The sequence below is a fragment of the Leishmania panamensis genome, assembly GCF_000755165.1.
Source record: "Leishmania panamensis strain MHOM/PA/94/PSC-1 chromosome 14 sequence".
Lineage (NCBI taxonomy): Eukaryota > Euglenozoa > Kinetoplastea > Trypanosomatida > Trypanosomatidae > Leishmania > Leishmania panamensis.
In genome coordinates this window covers 235,829-258,690 of record NC_025859.1, presented here as the reverse complement: position 1 = coordinate 258,690, position 22,862 = coordinate 235,829, and the positions used below count along the sequence as shown (strand labels likewise).

The window sequence follows — 22,862 nt, the reverse complement described above, 5'->3', positions numbered from 1 at the left end:
CCCCCTTTCTATCTGCGCATAGTCGCCGATCATCCGCGTTTCAGCGCCTGTGTGTGTGTGTGTGTGTGTCCACCATTGCGCTCTGCTCCTCGCCTTCCCTCCTACTGCTCCTTTCGTTTCTTCCGTGTCGCGCCGCTCACCACGTCGGCAAGCCCCTCCCTCCCTCCCTTTAATCGGTGCGTGACCTACGCGATTCGGGGATACAAACCAGGTTGCCTGCACAGAGGTCCACCGTTATCAACGCCTCTTCCTCTCTCTCTCTCCTTTCCCCTCTCTCTCTCTCTCCATCCGCAATCTCCGCCCCCCTCTCCGTCCCCCCCCCCTCTCTCTTCGCTGTCGCCCCGGTTTGGGGAGTTTTCTTTTGGGATTTGAAGCTCCTTTTTTTCGAGAACGCGCGCCACATTCCCTTTTTTCGTTCTTTTTTTTCTCGCCCCGCAGCGGACTCCACATCTGCTGCCGCCTTCGTGTACGTCTGCGCCTTCGGGTCTTTGCTGGATGCCCTGCTGCCGAGAGTGTCGCCTTTGCCTCCCTTTCCCACACCTACTCGCCCACCCCCTTTTGCCCTGCACTAGCCCTTCACCTCGGCCGCTCTTTGCCGCTCTCTTCCCCCTCCTCCGGCACTGTCCGCTGCTCTCAGCACCTCTTCCCCACCCACCTCCCGACACACGCACGCACACAAGCAAGAGTAGAAGTCGGACATAAAGCACCAGCTTCCCTATGTCAGCCACGACATCCATCTCCGAGTGGGTCATGGGGTGGATTAACACTCCAGCCCATTTCAAGGGCAGCTCTGCGCGCGACTTCCTTGACGCCGCGCCCGACTACCCCTTCTATGCCGCTATGCTGTACCTCGTTGCCGTCTTCTCCCTGCCTGGGCTAATTGAGCGACGTCGGTGGACCTTCAACATCAAGTACCTCGTCGCCTTCTGGAACCTCACCCTGTCGCTCGTGTCGGTGCTCGGATCCTATTACTGCGTGCAGAACCTCTACAAAACGACCCTTTTCGAAAAGGGCTTCCACAAGACGTGCTGCACGAAGCTGTCGGTACGTCACTCGAAGCGTATGGGGGGCAACGAAATCCAGAACGACTACTACGACCCAAGCCCGGATGCCGTCTTTGACCACAACAACATTCACAAGCACAACCCCCGTATCGCCACATACGCGCACCAGGCGCTGGATCAAAACTATGATGGACCGAGCGCGTTTTACACTGCCATGTTCATGTACCTCAAGACACCCGAGCTACTCGACACGCTCTTCCTGGTGCTCCAGCGCAAGCCGGTCTCCTTCTTGCACTGGTACCACCACATCGTCACCGCCATGTACTGCTGGCATGCCTCATACGTGCTTATCCCAAGCGGGGTCTTTTTCTCCACCATGAACTACTTTGTGCACTCCATCATGTACTTCTACTACTTCCTCGTCATGATGGGGCTGCGCAGCTCGATCCGTCCCTTCGCGCCGGTCATCACGCTGTTCCAAGTGTTGCAGATGTTCATTGGCATGTACATCACCGTGTACACGTACTTCCAGTACTGGCTCAGTCCCGAGTACACCAACACGCTCTTCTTCAAGTTCTTCGACGTGGTGCTCAGCAATGCCCACTATGTCTACCACAACGCGAAGAGCGTCGTGACGACTGGCGCGCTGGCGTCGAAGGTGCCCGCGTTCGACATGTCTGACCGGTTCTGGGGCTGCGACAGCGACCCGACAAGCATGCGCATGGGCATGCTGATGTACGGCAGCTACTGCGTGCTGTTCGCGGTGCTGTTCAAGGAACTGTACCTGGACAAGCGCGTACACGCGAACAGCCTCGTGCTGGCGCGCAAGGCGCAGCAGGCGAGGAAGAACAAGGCCGAAGGCAAGATAAATGGCAACGGCGGTGCCGCCTCCACCGTCACTAATGAGAAGTCCACAAAAAGGTGCAATGATGCATGACGTGTTGCATTGACAGGGCCACTTGACAGAGAAGCAATGCATACAGGGAGCACCTCACCTCCTGCGCATCGCACGTGAACCTCCCTTCGCTTCTTGCCAGTCGCTCTCTATCTCTCCCTCTCGCTATCCCTGTGCGATGGGCGCATGAACTCCCACCAACGCAGGCTGTGGGCTGCGCTGCGCGTGGTGCGTGCAGTGTGTCGCTTTCATCGCGAACCTTTTCATGTTTCCTTTTATTGGGTTTGGTGAGGGGGGGGGCTTAGTGAGCATCCGTGGGACTCACTCTTTCCTCCCTCCGTGACGGCAAATGTGTCTGAGTCTGCTCCCGTGCCTGCGTCCTTTTTTGCTCTTCGCTTTGTTCGTATTCTTCGGTCTTCTGTGCGCACAGACAGTCCTTTGGTCACTCTTCCTCCTCCTCCTCTCTCTTTCGGTCTTTCTCTCCTCGTGTATTGATGTACCTCGCTTATTCTCTCTCGTTAGGACTCTATTTCCACTTCTCTGCATATGTGGTTGGCGCTTTCTGTCATGTTTGTGCGTGTGTGGGTGTGTGTGCCCCCACGCGCATCGTCCAGGAACCCTCCCCCCTTCTCTCTCTCTCCTATCTGCTCCTTCTCCTTCCCGTCGCCCCCTTTTGTGCCCATCTTCTCCCTGCGGCGTTTGTTTCCTCCTCAGTGCTCACTGTGTGGCAAAACTTTTTCTTGCGCACTGATGGAAAAACGCCGGTGCGCTTCCGCTCTCCCTCTCTCTCTCTTTCATGGTTGGTGTCTGCGTGTGAGGGAGAAGCCACAAGGTGTGCTCAGCGCTGGTGCACACACGGGCGCACTTTTCATAGGTGCGATGAAATCCGCTGTATCGCCACTCCGGAAGAACACAACTACTATGTGTACATTCTTTGCTCCTCTCCCTCTCTCTCTACACTTCTTCGCGCGTTGGCCTTCCTTTCTCATCCGTCTTCTCCCTCTTCCAAGCCCTTTATCGACCCTCCCCCTCTTTGCTCTCGGCTTCGTTTTTTTCGCCGTAAACCGATCGCAACAGGTAGGTGTTGTGTTGGCGTGTGGGCAATTGGCTCGCTCTTCGAGTTTTTCGACTCGGGCCTGCATGCGCCTCAGATGGGGAAGGTGGACCAAAAAGCTCTCGCGACAGTGCCTTACCTCCCTTCCCTCCCTCTGGGAGGCCTTACTTGCCCCTGCTGCTTTCTTTCGCAGCTCTCCTCTCTTCTTATTGTGGAGTTGGGCTGTGCCGCCGTCGATGTCGCGCTGATCACTCGGCGGGAGAGGGGGGAGGGGGGAGGAGCGATCAGCGCTCTGCTCGTGTGTGTCTTTGTGCAGGACTTGATGGTCCGGGGTTTTGGCTCTCGCCTCGCTCGCGTCCTTCCCTTCCTTTTCTTTCTGCCCCCGTGGCTGCTATGAGTGATGTGTGTGTGTGTGTGTATGTGCGGATGCTCAGCCGGGCCTTTCTCTTCTTCAGCCACCCTTTCTTCCGTCGCCCTTGGGTTTGAGGCTTTTACGGATCACTTTGCTGCCCTGATCGCTTTTACTGTTGTTGCTGCTGCTGCCACGTGTGGTGCTTGGGATGAGATCAATGTGCCCCTACGAAACCCCCCCCTCGTCACAAGTGTGGTCCGCTCGTTTGGCCAGTGTGTCGATGCCTGGGTGTAAAGGCGAGCACGTGTGTGGGGTCTACCTCAGCACCTGTCCGTCTGCGTGTATGTGTATGGGCGTATGTGACTTGTGGTTGTGTGTTTGATGAAAGATGTGCGCTCATGTCGCGTTGTCTCTTCTCCTCTTCTATAGTCCTACACTTCTGTGAGTCCTTCTCCCCGTTACACGGAGAAGTGGGGCTGCGATGAGGGAGCGGTGGCCTCACATCGAGGCAGAGCATCATTCTCACTCCACCACACCCACCTCCCTTCGCATTCCCTTTTCTCTCGTGCTGACACCCTCGTTGGTCTCGTCGATGTGCCCTCTGTTATGCCTGTGTGTGTGTGGGGGGGGGGGGGGAAGGGGGGTCTGTTAATATCATTCAGCGTGTGTACGCGCATCTCTGTATGCCCGCAATATCGAGTGTTGTACTCACGTCCCAGACACACGCTCGCACGCCAAACTCTGACCCGCCTTTCGCTTGTGGGGTTGCACACTTGAACAAGGAGGAGATGGTGCGTACGCGTGGGTCTGGGTAGTGGGGCAGCGCCAGCCACTCGACAGAAGGAAGAAGAACACGTCGAAGAACGCAAAGACGAAAAAGTGCATCTCGGCGGCATCTCCGCTCGCAAGGCAGCTGCCACGGTATTTTCGGCCTCATTGCCCCCCCCCCTCTTCTCCCTTCTTCCCCAGGCCCTTTTGTGGCGACCAAGTGGGCGCGCAAATCTGCTGCCAGGACATTGGACCCACAGAACACACCTTCATGGGGCTGAGAGACGCTTTAAAAAAAAAAAACGAGGCTCACACACTCGCTCATGCACGCCAGTTGTGCGGTCGCAATGTCTGCCTTCCTCTTTCATGCTCCCCACTCGACCTACTCTCGCTCCTTTTCCATTCACGACTTCCTCACTGTTTTACCCTTTGTTGTATGAGCCTTGTCGCGCAGTTATGCATTTGACTCCCTGTCAACACACACGCACGCACAGGCTAGAGTACAGGCATACGAGCAGCACTGTGTCTGTCCTTACTTGTTGGCCCAAACCCTCATCCATCATTTCAGCCCTCTTACTCTCCTTTGACCGATTTTTAGTTTCTCTCTTTTGGCTTCGCCCTTCGAGGCGTTGCTTCTCCTCCTCCTCCTCAAGCGCCTTCCTGTTCCACTCCTGGAGCACGTTTCTTCCTTGCATGTAGGGAGGTACCTGGCGCAAAACTGCCTCCTCCACCTCATCGAACAACTAGTTGGCGTATTCTCACTTCTCGCACGATGGAGACGCTGCAGGCGGCATGGGACTGGGTAAGCTACTACCCGCGCAACTTTAAGCCGGAACATGGTCGTGACTTTCTTGACCGGTACCCCGACTACCCCGTGTACTCCACAATTGCGTTTCTGCTCATCGTCTTCTACCTGCCGGCCTACATCGAGCGGCACAGCATCCGGCTAAGGATCCGCTACCTTGTGGCCGCGTGGAATCTGTCCCTCTCTATTCTCTCCACCTACGGTACGATTCAGGTCACCATGCAAATGCCATTCCTTCTGCGCGTGCGCAGCGCGCACAACGCAATGTGCGAGCTGCCTTACGTGAGTGGCCATAATGAAGACCTCGTGTCGCGTCGTGCTGCCGTTGTTTACGCGCACCAGCAGGAACTCATGAAGCGCGGGGTTGTCTTCAAGTGGGAGCGCACGCCGGCTTACATTCAGCAACGCGATGCCGAGCGCTTTTACAATGGACCCGGCACGTTCGCTGTTGCCATGTTCGCCTACCTCAAGACACCCGAGCTACTCGACACGCTCTTCCTGGTGCTCCAGCGCAAGCCGGTCTCCTTCTTGCACTGGTACCACCACATCGTCACCGCTATCTACGTGTGGCTGTCGTCCTACATGCCAATGCCGAGTGGGATTTTCTTCTGCGCCATGAACTATTCTGTGCACTCCATCATGTACTTCTACTACTTCCTCGTCATGATGGGGCTGCGCAGCTCGATCCGTCCCTTCGCGCCGGTCATCACGCTGTTCCAAGTGTTGCAGATGTTCATTGGCATGTACATCACCGTGTACACGTACTTCCAGTACTGGCTCAGTCCCGAGTACACCAACACGCTCTTCTTCAAGTTCTTCGACGTGGTGCTCAGCAATGCCCACTATGTCTACCACAACGCGAAGAGCGTCGTGACGACTGGCGCGCTGGCGTCGAAGGTGCCCGCGTTCGACATGTCTGACCGGTTCTGGGGCTGCGACAGCGACCCGACAAGCATGCGCATGGGCATGCTGATGTACGGCAGCTACTGCGTGCTGTTCGCGGTGCTGTTCAAGGAACTGTACCTGGACAAGCGCGTACACGCGAACAGCCTTGTGCGCGTGCGCACTGCTAGCGAGATGAAGCAAGCGGAGGATGTCAAGAAGATAGCGTAGCACTCAGGTGTCAAGTGGTGGGACTCGCCTGTTCCGCTATCGAGGCTCCGCGCATTTTTGGTTGGGTATCTGTAACGAGTGGCGGTGACGTCTATCTTGCCGTCGAGGGCCAGCCCTGTTCTTCTGCAAGGCTAAAGACGGCTTCTCCGAAGCGTCAGCGTCGCCTCTGTCTGTTTCTGATCACCACTAGCAAGGACAAAGCAGCGCCTCCTGGACAAGCACGCTAACAGTCAGTCACGCCTAGCAGACAACACGGGGACACACAGCTGCACGCCACACAGTGCTCGCCATGCACCCGCCTTTCTCTGCATTTTCTGTCGGACTACATGTGTTTCCCTTGTCACCCTCGCCTGTGCCACCAGGCACGCAGCTGCGTTCTCTACCAACCACGTCTGTGGATATGCACTTGCACATGGGTGTCTGCCTGTGCATGGGTGTGTATTCGACGCATGTGGAACTGTGTCGCTCTCTCCTCCTCTTGATTTCATGCTCACGGTTCCTCTTTGATCGGCGCGATGATCCTAAGCCATCACGCTCACCTGGAGAGAAACAAGCCTTTTCCGTCCCTCTCTCTCTCTCTTGTATGGCACGACGCGCTGAACGTTGTGAGCGTCTGTGTCGCGGCGAAGTGTCGGCGTGCGCGGGTACGATGACGTTTGTTTCGCTACGGTGCGGTTTCGGTTCCCTTTTTATTATTATTTTTTCTCTTCTTTGCTGATTTTTGCGGCTCCCCCCATGCAAGTGGTGGGCATATGTGCAAACGCTTCCTTCTCGTTCCCCCTCCCTCCCTTCCTCCCTCCCTCTCCGCGTGGTCTCATCAAAGGTGGGCGTGCTCAACCTTTTTCTTCGAGTTGTTGCTGTCGTTATACGACCCAGCTTTTCTTCTGTTGTTGGGCATGGATACCGGGGGCATTATTGAGTCGCTTCCGCTTCTTCTGGTCTGGCATCGACCACAACCCATGTGCATCAACACTCACAATCACACACACACACACACACACGTGCGTGAATGCAAAAGTCCTCTGGCAGCAGCATCGAGTGGGGTGGCTTGTGCTCTTGTTCGTTTTCTCCCGTTTCTTATGTTGATTCGTTGATGTACCCTCCCTGGGATTTCATGTGTATGTTCCCCCTTGGTCTCGTTGGCTTGCTGTCTTCGTCCCATCCCTCTTTCCCTCCACCTTGCGAGCCAGGCGCCATCCTCAGCGCCCCATTCTCTCACCCCGCACTGCGCACATCTTGCTTCTTTTCAGCAATACTAAAATATGCTTTGCTGTTATTGCTGTTGGTCAATCAATGCCTTTTGCGTGTGTGTGTGTGTGTGTTTCAGCTGTGTCTGCGTGGATGTTATTGCGTGTCTTCGCTCCTGATGGTGTTTCTCCCACGCCTCACTCCCCCTTTCGTCCCTCTCCTTTCATCTGGCAGTAGCACTGCTATGCCCCTGTCCTTGAGTGGCCGCGCAAGGGGGGAGGGAACGGGTCGGTATCATCCACAGACACGCTCGCATCATTTTTGTTCTCTATTCTCTCTGTGCAAAAAGAAAAAAAAGCCGCCAGGGAGCAACTGCGTGCAACACAACTCATGTGCATAACCTTGAAGATTGCTTGCTTGTTTGCTCTTATTCCTTTCAGATTCAGGCGATGTACGCTGTGTTGCTTTTGCTTGCATGCAGCCCCACTCCTCCTCCTCCTTCTTTGTGCATGTGCGAGTATGCGTCACTGTGGGGAGGTGCATGTGAATGATATGTGCTTGGGCATGTGCCTGCAGATGTGTACGTCTGTCTGTCTTGGTGTAATTATGTGTCTAATGTATATGTATGGGAGGGTATGCATGCGTGCGTGGGCGCATGCGTTGGTGCCGCGCCATCGATCACGCGCAGAGGACGTGGGTAGCACACTTTCAGTCCTCTCTCTCTCTCTCGTCGCCGCTGAAGCGCGGGTTCGTCGGGAGAAGGGCGGGAGAGAGAACGTGCCGTGAGAGACACACACACACCGCCATCACCTTGCGGATGCTGTGGTCGCATTGCTCATGCCATCCGCAACGGCTGAGCTTAATGAGCTGAGAGGGGCGCACACAAGTACGCCAGAGGGGGGAAGGAGAGAAGAAGAGCACAGAGAAAAAAGGGGGCACAATTAAGGGACGTGTCTCACACCCGCCTTGACCGATGCAGCACAGGTGGAAAGCAAACACACACGCAGACCCCTGCCTTACATGCGGAGGCACAGACATGCACGGAGGGAGGGAGGGGGGAGGTCGGGGGGCAGCGACTCAACAACACAATGTTCCCCGTAAACACGTTTTGTCTACCACGAATGAACTAATGGCACCACATCCCACCGCAGGCCATCTGCCTCGCTGGGTTGCGCCCCGGCTATGCCCAGGAACCGAACCGGCCACCACCGTAGGTGGATGCGTGTACTGGCCGAGCTGTCGACAAGGTTTGCAGTGAGCGGGCACAAGCGTGGCCATGTCCGTACGTCTCTCCCGCACAGCGCCTGCCCAGCCCTGCCCGCCGACGCCAAGGGTTCGCCCAGTCGCACCCGAGGGGCAGCCTGCAGGCTCCTGGCGTTCCCGCAGAGTGGGTGCTGGGCTCTGCTACCGCTGGCGAGGTGACCGACACCATTGGATTTGCCGTTTCTCTAAGCCGAATAAAAAAAGCGGTATTGTCGTCTGTAAAGAGGTGCATGTGTTGTGGAGGGGGGGGTCCCCGCAGGCGTGTCATCCTCCTCGCACCACCACATGCCTGATCTGAGATGTGGCGCAGTAAAGCGAAAATGGGGGGAAGTAAACACACGCACTGCGATGTGCACAGGCCAACGCATGCACGAGGGAAGAAGAGGGGGAGAAAGTGCAAAGAGGCGTGGCTGAAGCGTCGTCATGGTTGCCGCTCCCGCATCGCCGATACTGTTTAAAGGCTCTTTTGCCTTCACTTCGCTCTCTCTCTTCTACACGAAACACTTCCTTCACCGATTTGCAGGCTTGGGTGCTTTGTGTGTGTGTGTGTGTTTCGCGTTTTCCTCTCACAAGATCCACGAATCCCAGCATCCCTTATCGCGCCCATTCGGCGTCTCTTTCTCGCCTCCTTCCTGTGTCTTGATAACAGCCCTGGGTGTTGCGACTACGACTCCGTGTGTATGTCTACAGGTGTTCGCGGTTACGTGGTCAATCCTGATTGGCTACGACCACCCGCTTGCTGTATGTGCTACGTACGAGACACACAGAAGCACACATATTCACATGCTGACCACGCAAAAGGCACATGTGTGCATAAGCGAATGAGCCTCTTAATCCCTTTTTTCATATTTTCGCTATGTGTGTGTGTGGTGTCCCTGTGAGACTCGGGCATTCTCCCCCCCCCCCTCCCCTCTCTCTCTCTCTTTCTGTGTGTGTCTTGAGACTTCTCTGGAGTGCTACGATATCAAAGCGACCTGTTTCACCTCATATATGCGTATCTTACCATTCCGGCTGTGACCGCCCGTCCTTGCGCATACTTCAGTGGCTTTATGGGGGGGAGGGGCCTGTCATCCTCTCTTCATCCTCCATCTCTGTTGTACTCCTCATTGCTTTAGTTCGCTGGAAGCGGGCCTCAGTCTCGCCGTCTGCCTGCGCTTGTGCGTGTTCCTTGAGTTTTTGGGTAGGTGGCTACTGTTGTGTGTCACTCTCTTTCTCTCTCAATGATGACAATTTTACTAGGGACACTGAGGCAAGAAAGCGAGTAGGGGGAAAACGAACGCACTGGCACATGGGCCACCTCTCTGCTGCACCGAGATATATGTTCTTCGCATCCACTTCTCGGTGCTGAACTACACCTACACCCTCACGAGCCCCCATGCGCAAGCAATTCAGTGTAAAGCACACCACCCCCGCACTCAACGGTGGAGAAGGCCTGTGCGCGAGAATGCGCGTTGCAAGATGCACAAAATCCACTACCAACCCTCCGCTTCCCTTTCCCCGCTCCCCCTCGCCCTCCCCACTTTTGCTCCCTTCACTCGGCATTTTGCTCGCACTCGCCTCTCCTTACCTGCCACCTGTTTCCCACCACAATGTCGCTGCATCTTCGTTGTCGCGGCGTCTCTCTGTCTCATCCTCCGACACGCACGCCTGCGATGTGGACTTCACGCGGATACGCACCACCTTTGTCGTAAGACGAGCGCACATACACGCACACGCACATACCCTATCGCTATTTGTATGTCTTCTTCGTGCTGTTAGGTTCATCTCTTATCCTCCTCTCTCTCTCTCTCTCGCTCGCTCGCTCGCGTTTTCCCTGTAATTGCTGTTTTTTCCGTCGTGTGCACACCTGGTCCACCCTTCCTCCCTCCCTCCCTCCTTCAGCACACACACGCACACAAGTCACCCCTCTCCACACAGCGCCACTCCCTCGCCCTCTCAGACGTGTGGCTTCGTTCGGGAAGTCGGCGCCGGTATAGTCGTAGTTGTTGTCGCTTCTCTGTATATGTACACACATCACTCTTGTGCTTGTCTACTTTTGCCTGTGCTCTATATCGTACCCCCTCTGCGTGTCTCTCTGTGTGTGTGAGGGTGTGTGTGTGCGCTCCCCTTCACCTTCGCCGTTCTCTCTCCCTTCCACTCTTGCCCAGAGCCCTTTGCGCAAACCAGGGAGGGGTAGGAGAATAAGTGAGAAGACAAGAGAGACGCACACGCGCTCACGCACGCATGCACACGCGCGCACACACACACTTCGCAAGGCAGATCAGAACCCAAACGGTAGCCACGGACACCCCGGGACGTCCTCCTTTTTACTCTTCGACTCTTGTGTGTCGTTGGCCCTCTGCCTACTGCATCTCTGTTAGAGCCCTCCTCCTCGAATCAGCGGCTCCCCTTGTCACTACTTACTTACCCCCCCCCCACTCCCTCCCCACCACATTCGGGCTCTCACTCCTTAGCAGCTTTTCTTGGGTTCAAAGCTCCTCTGTTGTCGTTGTCTTCCCTGTCAGCAAGAGTCTTCATCTCACCCTCGTTCCTTACAGGCTGACACACACACGCGCGCGCGCACGCCCAGACAAGCTCGTGAAGAAAAGCAAGCACAAACAAAATGAACCTTCTCACGCAACACCTGCAGGCCATAGCGGACTCCATCGACTTCCCACTGGTGGATCGCTGGCTGGAAAACCACATCGATGTCCCCATCGTCGCCGTTGTGCTCTACGTGATCCTTGTTCATGTTGTGAGCGATAAATTCATGAAGCACCGCCCGCCCTACAACCTGCGCTTCCTAAACATCGTGTGGAACTTGTTATTGTCTGCGTTTTCCTTTCTTGGCGTTTACTACTGTGTGCCGCGGCTGTACGAATTGGTGACAGCGCCGGTGATCAGCGGGTTGGAGCCGAGCTCGCTGCGGTACATCGCGAGCATGACGCCAGCCATGCACCGCAACATCATCATCCCAGACGGATTCCGAGAGGGGGTTGATGCGGTAGCCGTGCGCGGCTCTCTGGACACGTCGCTCTGCGTCTTTAACGTCGGCATGTACCGCCGCGGCATCCCCGGACTTCTCTGCCTGGCCTTCATCCTCAGCAAGATTCCTGAGATGCTCGACACTGCCTTCCTCGTCTTTCAGAAGAAGCCCGTCATCTTCCTGCACTGGTACCACCACGTCACCGTCATGCTGTACTGCTGGCACGGGTGGATAACGCTGACGAGCAGTGGACTGTGGTTTGCCGCCATGAACTTCTTTGTGCATACCATCATGTACTTCTACTATTTTGTGGCGGCCTGCGGGTACGGCAAGTACGTACGCCCCATCGCGCCGCTCATCACCTTCCTGCAGATTATGCAGATGGTGATCGGCAGCCTCATTGCCGTGTACGTCTTCTACATGGACCAACTCGGCGATGGCTGCGACTGCAGCTCGTCGAACACAAGGCTAGCGCTAATTATGTACGTCTCCTACCTCCTCCTCTTCAGCCACTTCTTCCGTAGCCGGTACATCAGGAAGACGTCAAAGAAGGCCGCACCGTCGTCACTGCCAGTGACGACGGACATTGTCAAGAAACACAAGTGAAGAGCTGTTGTTCCCTCTTTGAGGAAAAATGACACTGCCATGAGAGGAAAACGTTTGCGGGTCGTGAACGAGAGTTGTTGTGAGTGCGGTGTGCATGTTCGTTGTAAATGCGGCTGCCGTTGTCAGGTATAGTACGGTGGCGATGGCGCTCGGTTTGTTGTGCGGCGGCGAGGACTAAATTGTGCTGCTCGAGGGAAAAAGAAGTCCTTTGCGTGGCGACGCTTGGGCTGCGCCTGCTCTTCACTGCACCCCCCTCCCTCCCCCCCCCCCCACAGACACCCGGGGCACACACGCGCAGCCTTACGTAAAGGACAAAAAAAGGCGCTCGTGTGTGAGGAGGAGGGAGCGAAGTGTTTGTTTGGTTTGCTTTAACTTTATAAGCAGTAGGAAGGGGGAGTTAAGGCGCTGAGAACGTAGAGGCAGCCGAAGGGGGGGGGACAAGGCGACTTGTTGAGGGTGGCAAAGCAGACAATACTTGCGAGCTAAAGAGCGACGCACGACAACATTCCGTGATGGGGTGGCGGGCTGCGTTTGGCTTGATGTGTAAAGGAAGGGGAAGGGAGGAAGCTTTACGACAGAGGGAAGCAGAAGAAAATGAGCGGAGTGGCAGCTGGTATCTGTAGAGCATCAATCGGCCGTTGGTAGAGGGAGAAGGGGGGACTGTAAGGGAGGGGGCTGCTTGTGTGAGCACGCGCGTCGAGGCAGTCAGCAGACCCACTGCAGCACTGTCCCTCCTCCTCACACTGCCTCACATGCACTCTCCGTATGTCCTTGATGTAAATGTGTGCATGCTGATCGAGCTAGCCCTTTTCTTTTACTTTTGTTGTCACTTTGCATTGGCTGTTTATTCCTTCACTCATCCTGCACAGAGACACACGCACAAACGTACCCGTACGCATCCCATCTTTTCCCCAGGGACTATCGATGCTTCCACTCTGTACGGTCGCCCATGTGTCATCTCAATGGCGTGCGTTCGTGTTGGGGTGCACGCTTCGCACCTCACTTTATACCCCGTCCACAGGCGCACACACACACGCACACACGCGCGCGCAGACAGTCATATGAGCACGCACGTGAAACGCACGGAGAAATTCCTTCATTGATGTTTTTTTTCTTTGGAGGGGGGAACCTCTTCCGCTTCTTCTTGTCCCCGCTTGCCATTCGATGCGTTGTGGTACGTTGTTTAATGCGAGAAGGTGCGCAGAGGCGTGTATTTGTGCTACTGTCAGTACGCGTACGCTCAGCGACGGACCTCCCATCGCCTTCTCAGTAATCGCCGCACGACGGCCTCCTCCCCCTCACTTATTGCGTAGCCTTTATGCGTGGCATTTTCTCTCTTTTCCGGTGCTCTGATCTTCTCACTTGGGCCGCCTACGTTTGCTGCTGCGTCTTATTATGTTTTGTGTATGTGTGTGTGTGTGTAGAGCACACTCATGCGAGGTGAGAATACGTTGCCAGCACCGTTAAATTAATTTCGAGTAAGGAATGGATAAAGTGGAACGCGAATGATTACGCTCACGTAAAGGAGGCCGTAGGGGGGCAGGGAACGAAGAGAAGTTAGGCTTCTGTGAGGAGCCGTATGAGTGCAGTCAGGTGGGATTGGAACTTTCTCCCCCTCTATCTACACTTTTACGCAACACAGTGTACAGTGAAGTGGTAACACCCCGCCCCCTCCAGGCAGGATCGACTACAAAACAAACTGGAACAGTGTGAACGCAGACAAAGCCGACCACCACGCCTCCCCCTCCCCCCCTCCCTCTACTCCTCTTCCTCGGTTCGTTCTTTTTCTTTTTGCTTCGCTGCCGATCGGTCTAAAACGCAGCGGGCGTTGCTCATTGTTCCCCTCCCCTCCTCCCCTACACCAAAGACAATACAGTTGTGCTTTGGGATAGCAGTGCCTGTACGCGGCACCCTGCGCATGGGGCCATGACTTCTTTGGTCCTCGATGTGGAATTCCCTCCGCGGCGCTGCCTCATGACTTCGTCATTCAGCGTCGTTTTTATTCTCTACGATCCTGTAGTTCCCATCGTTTGTTTGCTCCCGTAGTCCCAGTCCGCCCGTTGCCACCAGGCGGGATCGCAGCACCCAGCTTGGGAGGAAGCAAGCCCACCGACAAAATCACGTTGCCCGGCGGGGTTGAGCGCATCACACTCTCTCTACACGGACTGCGCAACGAAGGGTCCCCGCCACTAAGCGTAAGCACACTTGCCACGGTGCAAGAGCGTGCCACGGTCTGTCTTGCGAGCAGCATACTGTCTGCGTGTGTTCTCTCCCAGAAAAAGGATACTGGAGTTTTGTCTGACCAGTGTCCCGGCGATGTTATCCCTCGCCACAGCTAGTGGGACGAGGCCCGGTCCTGGCCAAGCGATTGGTTAAGGAATAAACGAGGGCCACGAGCGTAGCGAAGGCGCGGCGAAATGTGTCCCCCTCAATTGTGGAGGAATACTGAAGAAGCGCATGCGACTTAGCAGGAGCTGCCAGCTATCTACATCACACTCTTTTCATCCCACCACCTCCTCCCTCTTCAAACCTAGTCGCGCGACATTTGCTCGCCATCTGGCTCTCTACAAAGCGTTTTACTCGTGCCACTCAAGTGGTAGTTCTTGCGCTTTTTCCCCCAGGCAACCTGCTCTTTCTCGTCGGGGTCTTTGCTGTAGGTTGCCTGGGTAATGTTATGGGAGCCTCTGCGAAGTTGGTGTGTAATGGTGAAGAACAGCGCGCCCAAAAAAAAAAGCCCACATTAGGAGTGTACACTCTCATGCTTGTAGCTGCTCCCAAAGAGCGACCGCTCCTACTTGCAGACCTCTTTCACACTCACGGGCCCATGGAGGCAGGCCATCTCGCCCATCTCTGCACAAGGCCTTCTCACATAGCGCACTCACTCACGCACGTACTCCTCTCCTGTGCTCTTCTTGGGCGCCTTGCACCTGGACCTCTCCCCTCCTTCCTTCCTTCCTGCTTTGTCTCCCTGTAAGCCCACTTGTGTGTGTGTGTGCGCGCGCGCATGCCGGTGTTCTTATTGCTCATCGTTCGCAGGTCTCTTGGATTCACCTGCTGGCCCCCCCCCTCTCTCCCCCTCCCCTTTACCTGCGTTAGGGCCTCTTTTATGTCTGGGACGCTCTCTCTCCTGTAATGCTGGCAGCGAGAGAACAACGAGGACAGGAAGAAGTGACGCTCAACAAGGCAGCAAGGAAGAAAAGGAAGATATCACCAGTGCTCTGTAAGTAGATGCACGAGAAGGTCCCTCTCGGGGAAGGATGGAGGACCAAGTCGCTCACATGGCCTCCACACCATGACCCTCTGTCCTGACTCTTACTCTACGACTCTTTCCCCTCGTATGCCTCAGTCATGACGGCGCTGAGGCGGAAGACAGATTCAACTGCGCCCGAGTTTGCCACGGACTGTCCGAAGCCTTTCGGCTTGTGTGGGAGAGAATTGGTGGTGGAGTTGGGAGCAACTCCGGCGCTGCGCTCGCCTGCTGCATTGTTACCCCGAATTTCCTCCCCCTTCTCTTCATGCCTGTTTTTATGTCGTCGTTGCATCGTCGAGCCTCCCTGCTGACCTTTATCGCCACCACTGTGCAAACAAGCACGAGTAAATATGCGGAACCTTTCATCCGGCGTCGAGGCACTCACCGCACCGTGTCTTCGCAGAACAATTCAAGCACACCAAGAAAACAAAACGAGTGAAGTGGGCATCCAGGTCGCAGCTGTTTTGATCAGCTGCAACCACCCTCACCTTAACTCAACGTCACCCTAGCGGACATTGGACATCCGACGTGTGTCGTACCTCGACCGCTCTCTCTGGCTCTGCTACTGCTGCTGCTGGCGCTCTCCATTGGGCACTCTTGCATCCTCTTTGTTGGTCCCGCGACCCATCATATCTCGTCAGCTAATCGTGGCCACGCACACGCACAACCGTACGCGAGAAATTACAACCGAGAGAGAAAAGAGAAAAAAAAAGAGATGGCAATGGTACCGACTTCGCCGAGCACTGCCGCGTCGCTGACAGCATCGATGCCCGCCACCGCAAATCCCTTCCTGTGGGCGCACCACCACATCACTCACTTCGAGGGTGGTAAGGCACACCAGTGGATGTGTGCCTCACCTCACATTCCGCTGCTAGTTGCTGCCGGCTATTTTCTGCTCGTGCATGCCGGGCCGCGCGTGCTGTCGCGCCTCCTTGGTGGCAAGCCAGTGCCGGGGCTGAGCCCCATCGTGGCGATTTAGAATTTGTTCTTCAGCGTCGCCTCCACAATCGGCTTCTACTACTGCATGCCGTTCTTGTTTCGTGTCTTGACCATGACGAGCAGCGAACTCCCGGGACTCGCGTCGAAGAAGGACCGCACAACCGGCGAGTGGGACCAGCACCCCCCCCCACGTACGTGGCGGTCTCTTCACCTCTCTGTGCTACTGGAACCGCAACATTTTCGAGGATGGCGCCACCGCCTTCTGGCTGCTCACCTTCAACCTTAGCAAGATCCCTGAGCTGATGGACACAGTGCTCCTTCTGCTCAAGCGCAAGCCGATCCCCTTCATCCACTGGTACCACCATATCTCCGTCATGCTCTTCTGCTGGCACGCGCACGTCTCCGGCATCAGCAATGGGCTGGGCTTTGCGGTGATGAACATGGGGGGTGCACTCCATCATGTACTTCTCCTACGTTGTGCTCTTCGTGAAGTTTGTTCAGGGACAACTACGTGCTGAAGAGGCGTGACTGCCGCTAGAGGCGATGCGAGACCTCAGTAGCGGGACAGTGGGGTGGGGGTGAAGACTGAAACAAAGAAGAGAGAAAAGAGGAGAGTCGCCACAGTAGCGCACCCGTCAGTGGGCGACTCACAGAGATAGCAGCCCGCAGCTCGCATGTGTGCTTGCCTGCGTTGCCAGGACAACGCCTGTCCTTGTTCAAAACGAGAAAGGATCTCTATCCCTGCGCCGATCTTCTCTTCTGCCCCCTTCCTCCTCCCCCCTCCTCGTCTTTGGTGGGTTGCCTTCTTTTTCTTGAATTTTCAGCTTCTGCGTGGCCTCTTCGTTCTTCCATGCATCCCTCTCGTTGTCGCGCCACGCGTCTCTTTTTTCTCCCTTCGCTGCGCGCCTTCTCTGCCGCTTTTTCGCTGTTTGTTCGCGTTGCGAAATGAGGCACGTGGCGTGTGGTGACGTGCTTGCCAAGAGGGGGGTGTCTGCGTGCGAGTATTTTCCCCTCTTCGCTCCTTCGCGGTGTCCCCTATCACCACCACCACCACTTCTTCTTCGCTTGCTTTTCAAATCACATCTTGAGACAGTGTACGTGCACTCCGGCTCAATGCCCATTTATGTGCATCTTTGTGGGGCGTACTTGATAAAGTAGCGGCTATCTGCATGGCCCTCCTCTTCTCATGGGCGTACGTGCGTGGGTGTGGGCTTGTTTGGGTGTATATATATATATATATATATATATATGTGTGTGTTTCGGGTAGGTGCCGGCTCCACTCTCTCCTTTATCGGCTCTTTGACCCTATCTCTGCCCTTCTCCTCCGTACTTCTTGTCCGTGTGCTTCCCACCCACCCAGCCTCAACCCCCTCCACCTCCACCTCACACCTCTCAGTGTAGTTCCTGCATTTACCTCCTCTCTACCGCTTTCTTTTCTCTTCCCCCCCCTCCCCCTCTTATGTGTCTATGTGCGACCCTTTTCTTTTCCCTACGTCTTCTTCGCTCCTCTGATGCTCGTTAGGAGAGCGGAAGAGTCTCCTTTGCGGGTCGTCTGCGCTTACAGTTGTGCTCTAAAGGTAACGTGAGCTTCATGACGCACCCTTCTGTGCTTCCTCTTTTTTTTCTCCCTCCTATGTGTGTGTGTATGCGTGTGTCTATGCTTACTTTCAAATCGCGGCACTGCCGTCCCCCTCCCTCCTCCCCCTCCTCTCTCTCTCTTTTCGTTGAACTTTGCTCATCTTGCGTTGTGTTATTGTTGGTTGTCTGCTGCTGTGGTTGGCTGAACTTGGCTGCCTTGGCGCATTTTTTTTTCTTCGTCTCTTCCTCATTCTCGCGGCCTTTGATGAGATCGCTGCACAGAAGAAAGGGGAAAAAAACGACAAGAAAAGCGAGAGATGCACGTGCGGGACGGGGGCAAGCGGAAAGCCACTGAATGCGGTGATGCACTTTTTTCTCTTCTGGTAACACCAACATATACGAAGAATACTCGAAAAGGGGGGCGCGAGGTTGGGCGTGAGTCAGCGAACGGATCCAATTATTCATACATTCTCCCTTTTTTCTTACCTCTTTGCTCTTAGGTTACTTCTCTTCCGTGCTCCTCTACTTGGGTCTCAGTGCGTCTGCTCTCCCCCTTTCTTTCTCCCTCTACCTCTCTCCTACTCCCCCGCGTTTCACGAACGCGCCTCACGTGAACTGCGGCATTCCCATACCATGTGAACACAACGTCAACCTTCCCTCTTACTCTCTTTCTCGCGCGCGCGCATTGCTTCATGAATTTTGATTATGCACGCCCTCGCTTGGGTATTATTATTATGTGGAGCTCTCTTTCCCTTCTCGTCTGCTGTGTAGTTCTTTGGTCACTGTCGCCGTTAGCTGCAAATTTCGCGGTACGTGCTTGCTTGCGCTTTGACTCCTTCCTTGCTCCTATTGTCTTCCGCTCTGGCCCCATCCCTTCTCCTCATCGCCTCTCCTCGTGGCGGTGTGTCGTCCAGGTGATGTATTTTCATTTGGCTCTCTCTGTCTCCCTCTCAAGGCGGCCCTCTCCTTGTCCTCGTGGTCTGAGCTCTTTTTCTCATTCTCTGAAGCGCACCACCTCTGTGGGCCCCCATTTCACTTCACAGCCCTTTTCGTCTGGCCATGATTAGCACTCACACTCCCACACACACACACACACAGGGGCGCGCGCGCGTCGATAAACACGCTTCTCTGGCACTCTCTCCTCCTCCACCCCCTCCCCCTTCTCTCCCATGTGATGGCTGCCCGCCTCTCTCGCTCTTTTTACTCGGAAAGCATTTTGGGGGGGGTCCCTGTCATCGTTTTCCTCTTCGAGTCGTCATTCTGTGCCTGCCCTGTTGCTGCTTTGGGTTTAGCCCATAGGCCAAAGAGGGCGTGAAGAGGAGGAGAGGTGCCAGTGTGGGATGTGGGTGTAGTTGGAGGGCAGTGCGCACTAAGCATGACTAGAGGAAAAGAGGGGTGAGGTGAAACGAGAATCAGGGGATTAGCGTGGGACTTCTTGTCACGACTACTGTCTCTCCCGCCTAAAGCGCACCACCCACCCACCCCTTTCTCTCCCTCCACCCTCATTCCTAGTCCTTTAGTCCCCTCGACCCACGCCCCCCCCCCTTCTCCTCCACCCCCGTACTCATGCGGACACACACCTGTGCGGGTGTGAGTCGATCGCCCCGTCTCTCTCTCTCTCCCTCCCTCTGTGTACGCATGAGTGGGCGCCTTTGACTTGTTCTCGTTTGGGCGGACTGTGTAAGAGGACTGCAGGTAGGGGGAAGGAGGCCTTTTTATCGCATCAGTGGTAGCGAGATGCCACAGAACAGCGCGCGTCTTGTCAAGAACTCCACACTAACGAGCGGGCACCACCGACAAACCGCCGCTTTCAACTTTGAATCCCAAAGACCAAACCAAAAGGGGGAAAAGGCGCACGGTGAGCGCACAACGTATGACTGAGTCTCTGCGTATGTGCGCCTGTGCATCCCGTTTCACCGTTTCCTCGACCCGCAATGGCACACCTACGGCCCGCTGAACAGTAAAGTTCTGCTCGGAAGCGACACCACCCCTCGGTGCAGTGGCCTACTGCAAGCCCTGTTCGCTGGCCTGGTTTTCTTCCCGCCCACCAGCACCTCTTGGGGTTGCAGTTTTCAACGCGCACGTAGACAATCGTGTGTGCCTAGCGCTATTTTCATGAGAGCATGTCTATGTATGTGTGCGGGTGTGCATGGATCCTTTGTCTCCTGGAATGCTCATCCGCGTGTGTAGAGACGATGTGCGAGCCTCTAGGCCCATGACCATGCCCTGTGCAGTTGTACGTACATGGGCGGGTGGGTGGGTGCAGTTGGTGCTTGTGATCTGCTCTCAGCGGCTTTGCAGATGAAGCGTGCGAGTGGCAGCGATGAATGGGAGGCAGTGATTCCCTCGCCCCTCCCCCTCTCCCCATCCACCTTCAAACAAAAGAAACCAAGCGCGGAATGCTCCCTGGGCTGGCCGAGTTACATCCTACAATGCAGAAGTGCGAAAGCTGGGTTGCGTGCCTGCCTGAGGATGGGCTTTGCTCTGCGTGTGCATGTATGCCCCTCCTGCTGTGCGGCTTCTAAGCTCCTCTCCGCCTTCGGCTGTCTCTGCATGCGTATGTTGGTGCTCCCCCTGGGCGTGATGATGCGCGAGAGGGTTGTTTGTCTTTTGCTCATCGTGACTAACACTTAAAAGGGTAGTAAAGAAACGCGATGTGGCAGCTGAATGGGTGCGGAAAATGGGGGTGAAGAGACGGCGCTCTCGTGGTGGGCTGCGCTGTCGACCGAGTCCTCTCTCTCTGTGGACAATTCTGTCTATCGCATCTGCGGCAGCAGCAGCGACGACAGGAGGCTGTCGGCCGGATGACGCGGCTCTTGTCGCCGAGGTAGCCATAGCTATGCGGCCAGCTGCTCTCACCTTGGCTACCACCACCGAGGCACGCGAGCTCATTCTTCTTCTACGAGCGTCACGAGCATGGAAGTGAAGCATCCTACCAACGCGTCTCTCTCTTTCTCTTTCCATCCTCGTCTCCTCCTCCTGACACCGACACTCGTCAGCGCCGACTGCGGTCATTGAACTCTACAGAGCCTGCTTTCTCTCTCGCTTCGCCAGCACGCAAAGCACGAACACACGCACCCACCGGGGAAAGGTACTGCATCGGTGCGCTCGGGCTGTCCCACTGCTGCCTCTCGGCTCGTCTGGGTCTTGTATGTCCTTCTCTTTTGTGTGAGGCCAGCCAATCCGAGTCTCACCCTGTCTATATCTGTCGCACGCGGACTCTACCTTCGACGCTCCTCTCCTTTCCCGTGGTTGCTGCCAGCATAGCAGGCGGGAAAAAGGGGAGTTGAGCCATATCGAGCTCACATGTTTGCGCTTGTACTCCGCATACTGGCACGCACACCATTTTCTCGCTCTGCGCTCTGCCCCCATTTCCTTTCTTCTTCCTCCCCCCCCCCACGCCTCACGGTCAGCAGCACGCACGCACCCGCACATAGTAGTAGCAGTAGCAAGCTTTACCCCACACCCGTACATCTTCGCCTCCAGACGCCCCAAGAAGATGTGCCAGACTCTCGACTCCTTCAAGGGCGACAATGTCTCCCAGTGGATGGCCAACCACCTGGAGGTCCCAGTCCTCATTGTGGGCCTCTACATGGTGATGGTGCTGTACATCCCTGACGCGTACATGAAAAACCGCGAGCCGTTCGATCTGCGTCAGCTGAACAAGGCCTGGAACCTGCTGCTGACCGTCTTCTCCTTCTGTGGCTCCTACTACTGCCTCCCGCAGCTGTACCGCACAATCTTTGTGCCGGAGTTCACCATCTACGACTACACCACTGGTGACATGATCCCGTGGAAAGGTGGCGCGTACAACGCGTTTTGCCACTGGAACAGCAACATCCTCTACGATGGCCCCGTCGGCGCCTTCGTCTGCCTCTTCATCCTCAGCAAGATTCCTGAGATGCTCGACACCGCCTTCCTCGTCTTTCAGAAGAAGCCCGTCATCTTCCTGCACTGGTACCACCACGTCACCGTCATGCTGTACTGCTGGCACGGTTACATCTACAATATCTCAGCTGGCCTCGTGTTCGCCGGCATGAACTACGCTGTGCACTCTGTCATGTACCTCTACTACTTCCTCTGTGTCTGCGGCTACCGCAAGTACGTACGCCCCATCGCGCCACTCATCACCGTTCTCCAGATTATGCAGATGGTGATCGGCGCGATCGTACAGGCGGTGACGCTGTACATCCTGTACTTCACGGATAAGCGCTGCGACTCGAATGCGGAAAATGCGCGGCTAGGCTTCATGATGTATGTCTCCTACCTCATCCTCTTCAGCAAGCTCTTCTACGATAACTACCTGAAGCCGACCCCGCCACACTCGGCTGCGGCGAAGCAGAATGGTATCGCCGATACCGCGAGGAGCAAGACTGCGGCAATGAAAAAGGGCCAATAAAAGCACAAACCGAGTCCCCTCGCCTTCCACACCACCTCTCTCTCCCCCTGCCGATGCCGAGCCACTTGTGGTGGGGGGCAAGGCCAAGAGCCTGCGGTGTAGTGAGTACAGCAATTTATCGCCGCTGATGTCGACGGTCAGGTCCTGAAAACCGCCGGGTCGGAGCGGCCTGCCACCGTGGACACGCCCGTGTGCCACCCATATGATAAGCAGAGCGTCCAGCGTGACTCGAAGACATCTCATCCGGCTCTCGTCGCCTACTGTTGGGGCTGCCTACGAAGCGGGGGTGGCGGGGTAGAGTTCGAGGCGGAGGTCGTGCTCCGATGACCGAGTCGGCACACTGCTGTAACGCGCGTCTACCACTGCTTCGCACCATGCGATGGGCCCGTGACAGGCTGTGCAGAGTGGGGTTTAGCTCCTACGCTGTGGCAGAGAATAGGCGCCTGGGAACGCGAAGTCGTTCTCCTGTCGACGTTGGTAAGTCTGTACCTCTCTATCACCAGTCTCTACTTCTTTTATTATTCTGTATCGCACGCTCTCGCTGCGTATTCCCCTCCCCTCTCCCTTTCATCGTGACCTACCGTCTCTGAGATTCACCTTGTAAGCGGCCGTTCGCCGCGCTGGATCGCTCGTGCTGTCCCTCTTTTCGCTTGTTTGCTTTGTGTGTGTGTGTTGTGTGTGTG

General features: G+C 55.8%; 4 protein-coding genes and 1 pseudogene across 4 annotated transcripts, besides 2 other annotated features; all 5 read left to right on the top strand.

The window, feature by feature from the left end:
* Positions 1–717: 717 nt before the first annotated feature.
* On the top strand, positions 718–1,941 carry LPMP_140720 (fatty acid elongase, putative; the record flags this gene model as incomplete). Its single annotated transcript, XM_010699003.1, has 1 exon — positions 718–1,941. The coding sequence occupies one exon, from the start codon at positions 718–720 to the stop codon at positions 1,939–1,941; it is 1,224 nt and encodes a 407-aa protein (XP_010697305.1).
* A 2,904-nt stretch (positions 1,942–4,845) lies between these two features.
* Positions 4,846–5,991, top strand: LPMP_140710 (fatty acid elongase, putative; the record flags this gene model as incomplete). Its single annotated transcript, XM_010699002.1, has 1 exon — positions 4,846–5,991. The coding sequence occupies one exon, from the start codon at positions 4,846–4,848 to the stop codon at positions 5,989–5,991; it is 1,146 nt and encodes a 381-aa protein (XP_010697304.1).
* A 2,398-nt stretch (positions 5,992–8,389) lies between these two features.
* Positions 8,390–8,606: a repeat region.
* Positions 8,607–11,044: 2,438 nt separating this feature from the next.
* LPMP_140700 (fatty acid elongase, putative) lies at positions 11,045–12,013 on the top strand (the record flags this gene model as incomplete). Its single annotated transcript, XM_010699001.1, has 1 exon — positions 11,045–12,013. The coding sequence occupies one exon, from the start codon at positions 11,045–11,047 to the stop codon at positions 12,011–12,013; it is 969 nt and encodes a 322-aa protein (XP_010697303.1).
* Positions 12,014–15,978: 3,965 nt separating this feature from the next.
* LPMP_140690 lies at positions 15,979–16,692 on the top strand (annotated as a pseudogene).
* A 4,587-nt stretch (positions 16,693–21,279) lies between these two features.
* On the top strand, positions 21,280–22,179 carry LPMP_140680 (fatty acid elongase, putative; the record flags this gene model as incomplete). The annotated part of the gene is made up of 1 exon (XM_010699000.1): positions 21,280–22,179. The coding sequence occupies one exon, from the start codon at positions 21,280–21,282 to the stop codon at positions 22,177–22,179; it is 900 nt and encodes a 299-aa protein (XP_010697302.1).
* A 32-nt stretch (positions 22,180–22,211) lies between these two features.
* Positions 22,212–22,629: a repeat region.
* Positions 22,630–22,862: the final 233 nt, after the last annotated feature.